Source organism: Miscanthus floridulus, chromosome 18, assembly GCF_019320115.1.
Source record: "Miscanthus floridulus cultivar M001 chromosome 18, ASM1932011v1, whole genome shotgun sequence".
NCBI classification, from domain to species: Eukaryota; Viridiplantae; Streptophyta; class Magnoliopsida; order Poales; family Poaceae; genus Miscanthus; species Miscanthus floridulus.
The window spans coordinates 128,559,199-128,568,441 of record NC_089597.1 but is presented as its reverse complement, the minus strand read 5'-3'; the positions used below and the strand labels follow the sequence as shown (position 1 = coordinate 128,568,441).

General features: G+C 42.8%; 1 protein-coding gene across 1 annotated transcript; it reads left to right on the top strand.

The window, feature by feature from the left end:
- The first annotated feature begins 783 nt into the window (after positions 1-783).
- Positions 784-8,099, top strand: LOC136522084 (MADS-box transcription factor 16). Its single transcript, XM_066515871.1, has 7 exons — positions 784-1,191; positions 1,322-1,388; positions 1,580-1,641; positions 1,815-1,914; positions 2,463-2,504; positions 7,321-7,365; positions 7,494-8,099. The coding sequence occupies exons 1-7, from the start codon at positions 1,004-1,006 to the stop codon at positions 7,671-7,673; spliced, it is 684 nt and encodes a 227-aa protein (XP_066371968.1). The 5' UTR covers positions 784-1,003; the 3' UTR covers positions 7,674-8,099.
- Positions 8,100-9,243: the final 1,144 nt, after the last annotated feature.

Genomic DNA, 9,243 nt, shown 5'->3' with positions numbered 1-9,243 from the left:
TCTTGGTAGCCCACTATATTACTTGATGACACCAATTATTCATATATTTCTTCTACAAACTTGATTGAAAATCGGGAAGTTTGGCTCAAGCCCAAAACTACAGCAACGTGCAATTTAGAACGGAAATTGCAAATCAAGAGGCAATATAATGATGGCCCAATAATGGTAATGGGTGTGTAGAGTGAGCGGGGCCGGTGACGTGACGACGACGCTAGCTAACAAAGAGAGCAGCTAGCAGACGTACTACAGTGCTTTGCTTTGCTTTCACTCGAGAGTCCAGAGCTCGGAGCTGAGACTCCAGTGCAAAGGGTACCGGTGCATCGGAAGAAAAGAGAAAGGAAGAAGGGGCGAAGATGAGGATCCGGAAGCCAAAACCGTGCTAACCGTTGTGCCAAAAGCCGCCACGGCAGACCGACCGACCACGACCAGACCGACGCATGGCACGGTGGATCGGAATGGAACGCGCCGGCCGGCCGGCGCGCGCTTACACCCACGCCGCGTCAGATCACGGGGGGCAAGGGCGGCAGGCACAGACATTTCCCAGCGACGGCCGGGGCGGGCGCGCGGGCAGTGCACGGCACCACACGGCACGGGCGGGCGGGCGGGCGGGCTGGCATGGTGCCCCACGCCTTTCACGGATCCGGTAGCTGTCTCCGTCCACGCCGCGCACCGCACCTCGTCCTCTCCACCCCGAAATGCACACGCACGCACCTTGTCCTTCCATGCTTGGCACCACCGCCCGCCCTCCTCCTCTCCCCTCCTTATTACCACCACCAGCGGCTGTTGTGCGGCTGCTCAGCTCTGCTGCCTCGCTCCTACAGGACCACTCCATTTCGTCGTCGTCGTCTTGTTCCTCCTTCTCTCCCCATCCACCTCTCCGTCCGTCTCTCCCTGCCGGCGCGGCCGGGATCCGCAGCCTGAGACGACGGTGGAGCGCGGCGGCGAGCAGCAGCAGCCGGCGGCGGAGGAGGATCCGCCCCGCCGTCCCGAGACGCCACCGACGATGGGGCGCGGCAAGATCGAGATCAAGCGGATCGAGAACGCCACCAACCGGCAGGTGACCTACTCCAAGCGCCGCACGGGGATCATGAAGAAGGCGCGCGAGCTCACCGTGCTCTGCGACGCCCAGGTCGCCATCATCATGTTCTCCTCCACCGGCAAGTACCACGAGTTCTGCAGCCCCGGGACCGAGTCAGTACTTCTTGCTTGCTTCGTCCTCTTCCATCTTCAACTCACTCGTGTCCATATCCGGCCTGCTTTTGCTTGATTGCTTCTGTGTCGGTGGCTGATTTCCATGTTCTTGGCTGGTGATTGCCCGCAGCATCAAGACCATCTTTGACCGATACCAGCAGGCCATCGGGACCAGCCTATGGAACGAGCAGTATGAGGTCAGTCATAGTCGTCGATCTCCTTTTCGTCTTTCCTTGCTTGTTGCATACCTCATCTCTTTTGTTTCACTCAAGCGAACGACTCCCTCGCTGCTTTACTCTTCACATGTCCGTCCATGAGATGATGAGATCTAAAGTTCTAAGCAATTTCCATGCTTTTTTGGTTTAAATCTCACTATATGTCTCTGCAGAATATGCAGCGCACGCTGAGCCATCTCAAGGACATCAATCGCAACCTGCGCACAGAGATTAGGTCATCAGCATAACCACTTTCCTCTTCGTGCTTCTTCCTCTCTTCGATCGGTTTATTTATTTATTTATTCCTCATGTGGATTTCTCAGCAGGATATTTTATACATGAGGGATTAGTCCTCGGGTTTACATTAATTAACTCCGACGCTTTCTGATTTGTGTGTTCATCAATCAGGCAAAGGATGGGCGAGGATCTGGACACTCTGGAGTTCGACGAGCTGCGCGGTCTTGAGCAAAATGTCGATGCGGCTCTCAAGGAGGTTCGCCACAGGAAGGCACGTACAAACCCTAATCTCTTGCTTCAGCTCCTAGCTACTTAGGTAGCTAGCTAGATCTATCTCTTCTGCCGACTGATGCGCTCTTCAGATCTGTTCATATTTCATGCTCCTTGCTGGTAGATCTTTGTGCATGTTTCCTGATTTGGTTTTGAATATTATCTTTTCACTATTACATAGATCTCTCTGGCGTGTTTGTTCATTTGTTCGCGGGGTGTTTTCTTGTACTCGTGAAGTTAAAAAAAGAAGAAGATTTAGGATACTTTACTGGGAGAGATAGATGCATCTCTTGTACACTAATTCAGTTTCAGTGTCGATGCGTCTAAGCTGTCAGGTTTCTTTTTTTATTTTACCTCAAACAACAACATTTAATTTTGCTTCGATATTTCTTTTAGTCTACAAGAATTGGTTCTTGTTCTAAAAAAAGGTGGGATCGGATAGAGAATTGTTGCTTCTAATTTTTTAAGATCTTGAATAATTTCATCTCATGTCCTTGTTTTCATCTTCCCTACCTCTTTTGCTGATCCTTTTCTCATTTGATTTTTCAGTATCATGTGATCACCACACAGACTGAAACCTACAAGAAAAAGGTAAGAAAATCAAGCATTATTGCTTAAGTAATACACTGCACATAGATTTTCTCATAGGTCAATTGGGCAAGTTTGAGAGCTACCTGCCCCCAATTGGTCAAGAAAAAGAAATATATTTCTCTGCACCTATACCTAGATCTCCCTCCTCCTTTGGTTCTTTGCCGTCACTTATGACTGGTTTCTTAATTTGGTCTAGTGGACATGCTAATGTTTCCAAAAACAGGTCTCTCTGGCCATATACTTTTATAATCATTATTTTCCCCCTTTCAAGCTATCCGGATTTTTTTCTTTTACCCTATTTAAGTATGGCTTCTTTTAAATAAATCATTTGCAGTTTAAATAAGAAATGCATAACTGATAAATTCATTACCAATTCTCCCTGTCAATACTTGTCTAGCGCATCTACTTAAATATACCAACAAAACCGAGCAGACATGCAACCACATCCACCTTCAAATCTTTGTACTTGCACATTTGACTCTTCAAGTAGTGATGAACGCAAATATCTGACAGACACCACCACGCCTCAAGCTGAAACCTGCAAGCTATTGTCCAGTGTACAATAGCATGCATGTCTGTGCATTTCCACACTCAACTCCTCCTCCATGTCAATCCGAGGCTCTACTGAAAGTGGCTCCACGTTGTAGAACTGCTAGATCTTGGTCCATCTCATGTGCTCGCATGCACGCACTCGTACACATTGTATGCAATGCTGTATTCAATCAGTAGGCGCATTGGTCTCTGTCTTTTAGAAGCTAGAATGAATTGAGGACGAGCAAGGACACTAGTGTTGGATCGGAGCATGCATCCATTGATCCATACGCATGCGTCTGCATGCATGTCTCTCTCGTTAAGCCAGCTAGCTAGCTAAGACTGCCGCCTACAGATCGTGCTTATTTGGTCCCCTTGCTATCTGGGAGTAGCATGTTAAGCACTGATTTTTATGATATTGCACCATGGCATGATACACCCACAGATAAGGACCAAAGTGTAGGCTTTTATGATTTGCAGAACTATGGAAATGGAACTCATTAGTATCGAAGTACTTTGGCTTGATTGTTACAGAATGTAGCCTGTCAATACGTACACAGCCATGTACTGTGTATATTTGTGAGACCCAGCTACTGTAGCCTGTCAATACGTACATACCCACAGATAAGGCGGGCCGGACCGAATTCCGGCTACTGTAGCGCAGAGTGCTGTAGCTGCGGTAACCACCTTAGCGACGCAGTTTAGTATCATGCCGTGAATTTTGAATTCGCCGAACCAGCTTAAATAGCCAGGCCAAAGACGCGTAGTAATCTTCGGTTAACTATTTTATGCGAAGCGAGGACGAAAACGCAAGCAAGTTGCTACGTAAGTAGGGCCCACCCCCCTTGGTAGAGTGGGCCTGTGCCGTTTGCCGAGCAAAGTTGCTCCTCCTACTCAGCCTGTAGAAGTAACCCATTACCTTCTGGGTGGAATTGCCACAACATGGGCATTCTTCTTAGCGAGAATTATTGCAGTAGGATAGTGGCTAGAAGGATTTGAAATTGAAAGGCATTATGGAATTAAGATTTTCCAAATTTAGCAAGGCTTAGCTCAGGACCCACTACTTTACAATATTGACTGAAACATTGCAGCCAGCTCATCTTCAAATCACCCAAATATTTCTCTCTCGATCTGGCACCTCACCCCCACCATGTGAAGGACACATGTTGTCCATGAGATGCAAATAGCTAGCTCACCCTTTCTTTGAGTTATGAGAAAATATTGTAGATTCTAGCTGATAAGCCAGTTGATAAGTTTAGACGAACAGACCATATGTTCGTTAAAAAACAAAATGCAGTTAGAATAATTATTACCAGAGTACAAAGAATTGACTATTTTCCCCTAGAGTTTTCTTCGACAAAAGGAAGCATTTCTGTTTCTTTTGTACAGAAACTCCAATGGGGAATCAAACTTATTATCAAACAAGCACCTAAAATTCTTCTGATGCATTGGAGCAGGCCTCAGTATGTCAGATCAGCTCATTACAGTTCAAGTTGAATAGTGTTTTCCCTACAGCATGTCCTGGTGTCATATGGGTGATATGAAGACTATATATATACAGCATTTGCCCCGCTAGTAGCGCTAGTTGATCTCTGGTCGCAAAATGGGAACGTCATGTAATATCTAACGAAGAATCCAGTAGTCTAGGTTCCCTTCTAGAGCTTGTTTTGGGACGTCTCGCGGCCATCACAGCTCTTGTAATGTTTTCAAAATTGCTATCCTCTTAATGAAAAACGGGTCAACACCCGCTCGCGAAAAAAATATATACAACATTTGTTATCATCTCCTCTTCTCACTACCCCAGATCTTCATATCACTGTCGGTAGGATTTTGAACCAACAGTGACATACCAGCAGTGATGGGGGTTTGACATCACTGCCGGTTCTTATAAACCGACACTGATGTGAACCGGCAGTGATGTGGTTTCTAGGAAAGCCAAAAAATACATTGAAAAAATAGGATTTTTTTAATACCAGGAGAAGCCCTACTGGACAACCACACGGTCGCGCGTCACAAGTCCCTAAAGCGAAAAACAGGTCACAAGTCGCGCGATTTTTCGCGCAAAAAATGAGCGCTCGAACCCCAGATCTTCTGCTTCACATCTTCACTCCCTAACCACTCCACCTGTAAGTTGTTTATGTCCAAATGAGATTTTCGTCCTAGCCATTTTATAGTCACCTAATTTTAAAATGAGTATTTGGGACCCTAAATGAATTCAAATGGAAAAGTTATCAACTATAAAGTTTTATAACTTTTTAAGATTTACAACTTTTATTTTGGTAGTTTCTCTATCCGAGTTCGTTTACAAAATTTGAATTTCAAATTTGAGAAATTCAAATATAGTTTTCCATGACAAGATGATTTCAAATCAAAAAGTTGTCAATTACAAAGTTTCATAACTTTTTTAGATCTACAACTTTCGTTTTTGCTGTTTGTCTATCCAAAGTCATTTTAAAAATTCAAATTTTAAATTTTTAGAAATTCAAACATAGTTTTCCTTGACAAGATGATTTCAAATCAAAAAGTTGTCAACTACAAAGTTTCATAACTTTTTGGGATCTACAACTTTTATTTTGTTAGTTTCTTCATCCGAAGTCGTTTATAAAATTTGAATTTAAAATTTTAGAAATTCAAACGTAGTTTTCCTTGACAAGATGATTTCAAATCTAAAAGTTGTCAACTACAGAGTTTCATAACTTTTTGATATCTACAACTTTTATTTTGGTCATTTAATCATTTATTCATCCGACATAGTGGTAGTAACATTGTTCATAAATGTTACATATCCCTCTCATTGTTTATGAAACTAAAAGAGAGAGATGTAAATTTTGTAAACAATGTTACTACCACTTTATCGGATGAAAAATAACCGAAATAAAAGTTGTAGATCTTGATAAGTTCTACAACTTCTATGTTCATGACTTTGTCAGCTGAAATCATTTAGTGTTCCAAAATAACGTTTGAAGTTATCATTTTTTGAAATTTAAAATTCAAATAGATGAAACACAATCACATGAAAAGATTGATAAAATAATAGCTGTAAGAACACAATAAATTGATAGAGCATGATTTTAGAATTTTTTAGAAAAAAAATCATCAATTTAAAGTTAGTACGAGGGAGAAAGACTAGTTACAAGTTTTAGCCAGAGATTAATTCTTCAATAATTTCAAAATTTAATTTAAAATAGTATTTTGATATAGTAAATGATTTTTAATAAAAAGGTTGTCAACTATAAAGTTGCATAACTTTTCGAGATCTACAACTTTTATTTTGGGTGTTTCTCCATCCGAGATCGTTTGAAAATTTCAAATTTCAAATTTTAGAAATCAAACATAATAATAAAAATATTTGGACATTCAAACAATCTCAAATTGAAAAAGTTTGAACTATAAAGTTGTAGATTTCATCGAGTAATACAACTTTGATATAAAGTTCGTCTTCATCGGACATCATATGAGAAACTTATGAAGTTTTCTTGCTGCATATCACTGTCGGTTCAAGCTATGAACTGACAGTGATAGTATCAGTGTCGGTTCTTGACTAAAACCAACAGTGATGACCCAATATCACTGTCGGTTCTTGGCTAAAACCGACAGTGAAGATCCGAATATCAGTGTCGGTTGTTCCTATCACTACTGGTTTTAGCCAAAAACCGGTAGTGATGGGCTATCACTGTCGGTTTCTTAAAATCCAACAGTGATGAGGCCGACAGTGATGCCCAATTCTGTAGTAGCGTCTATTTGTAGTGTAACGCATTTGAGTTGTCCTGTTGCTATATACTCCTTAGTGGGACTGGCTAGTCATCACTCACCAGCAGGCAAATATGAGTATATGACCACCAAGGCACCAACACATATACATGACCATGTATATAGTTGTACCACACTAGCTAGAAATGCTGCACGAAAACATAAATGGCTGCTGTTTAGAAGCATAGTCAAGGGAGAAGCGTAGTCACCGAGCAAACAAAGAGGACCTTGTTTAAGCTATTCCTATGAACTGAGCTAGCTTCATATATCCCAGCAAATGACATTGCTAGACGGTGGTTGCTTCTTCCTAGCAACTGCAAAGAAGGGAGGCAGTATTTTCGACTTTCCTTAGGTCTATTCATTACTCTCTTTGTCCCTGAATATAATTAGTTAGAATTTTTAAGTTTGATCGAATTGTATAGAAAAAAGACTAATATTTGTGACATAAAATTAGTCCCTGTAATATTTTTTAAAGTTTTCGAATTGTATAGACCTTGCAATATTACTGAATTACACTGCTCGTGCATACATGCAGGTGAAGCACTCGTATGAGGCGTACAAGAACCTGCAGCAGGAGCTGGTGCGTGATCATTACAGTACACTAATAAATCTCAGCTAGCGCTGGTAGATGTGTCTGTTAATTAATTTATTTACTTACTGATCATATGCATCTAATCACTCCATTACTGGACACGTGCGTGCGTGCAGGGCATGCGCGAGGACCCGGCGTTCGGGTTCGTGGACAACACGGGCGCCGGCGGCTGGGACGGCGCGGCGGCGGCGGCGCTGGGCGGTGGCGCGCCCGACATGTACGCCTTCCGCGTGGTGCCCAGCCAGCCCAACCTGCACGGCATGGCCTACGGCTCCCACGACCTCCGCCTTGGCTAGCATCCATCACCAGCCAGCGCTGCCTGCTGCTACCTATATATCTACCTGCATTGCCGCCGCCATGGGTGCTGCTCCGGCCTCCACGAGAGCACGTACTGCATGCACGCCAATGCAAGTTATTACTAGTTCATGCATCACCAAGCAAGCAGCAATATATATAATGCATGCAACCGAGGTATTGTAATAACGAATAAGAATTACTGCAAGCCCAATGCTGCGGATGATGAACCCGCTTATTTACCGCGCGCTTGTTTGGTGATAGCATGCGTAGTCGTCCCTGTGGCTCTAATCTAATAGACATGTATATGTTGGTCCTGTTCATCTGCATGCATGTCGTTTGTGATTGTATTGTTTGTGTGTGTTCGAGAAAATGGTTGTCCTACTTTATTATGATCGTGTGGCATTATATCTATATTGTTGACTCTACTCCTATGTGAGACTTCATTGTCACTGTTCATCCAACAATACATGCTGATGGTTCGTTTTTTTTTTTTTTTTGGTTTGATACTTCCAAAATAAAGAAGAAGAGGCATCGATCCTCACAAGACAGATACGGCCCACGAGTGGATTTCTCATGGGCAAAGCATCATGCGGCCCATCGTGGCCTGTTCCGGAACGTAGGCCCAACGGTGGTCGTTGGTTGGGGATTTATTTTTGGGCATAATTGGATACTAAATGGGCCTAAAGCCCTAATACATACCACCAGTTCTTTCTTTCTTTCTCTTATAGTCTGTCTTTTTCAACTTGTTTTTTTAGCTGGAATAGTATTTCGGTTTGTTTTTTCAGCGAAGCGAACGGGGCCTAGGAGTATATATATTTTACTCGTTTTCTTTTGCACCTGAACGTCGAGTTCTTGCCAGACTTACTCTTAATAATAATAAAAAATGGCATTTTTGACTCATTCTAGTCCCTAGGAGAGGGTGATGCTACTTGTCGGCCTACTCCTACTTTGGAATCCACTGTGGTTCGTTGCTCCTCCAAAAAGAGAGAGAAATGAATGCAGTTGAAAAAGAAGAGAGAGCGAGACCCAAAGCAAAAGAGACAAACAGTGTATTTTCGGCGCCGTGTGCTTTAATGTCGTGTGCTAAGCATATGCTGCCACTCTTAATCATGGGAACTGATTGCGGAATCATCATCATGTTGATTGCTTTTTTTTTAATTAAACACCAGATGCTCATTTATTTCTTACGAACACTCAAAAACTCTACCGAGGTCTACGGTAACGACTGTAGACTAGAAATTTATACTGAGTCCAAACAATTGTCATAATAAAAATATTTACCTAGAAAAAATACAGTATTTCTCTTTGCTAAAAAGGAAATTTTCTCTGCGCTTCGCCGATGAATTGGTCGGGCGATGGCTTCACCAGTATATGTGTAGAGTAACGAAGTCACTAACTCAGTATATTCACATCATTTATCGCTCTTATAAGCATCTTCCAAATAATCATACTGATTAGTAGCTGAAAATGAAATAGCCCAGTGCTAGACAGCCTCCGAGGAATCTAATCAATTGGCTCGTCATGCTGGTTGTCCGCGTACAACAAAACAATAAAAAGGCTGCTTGGACC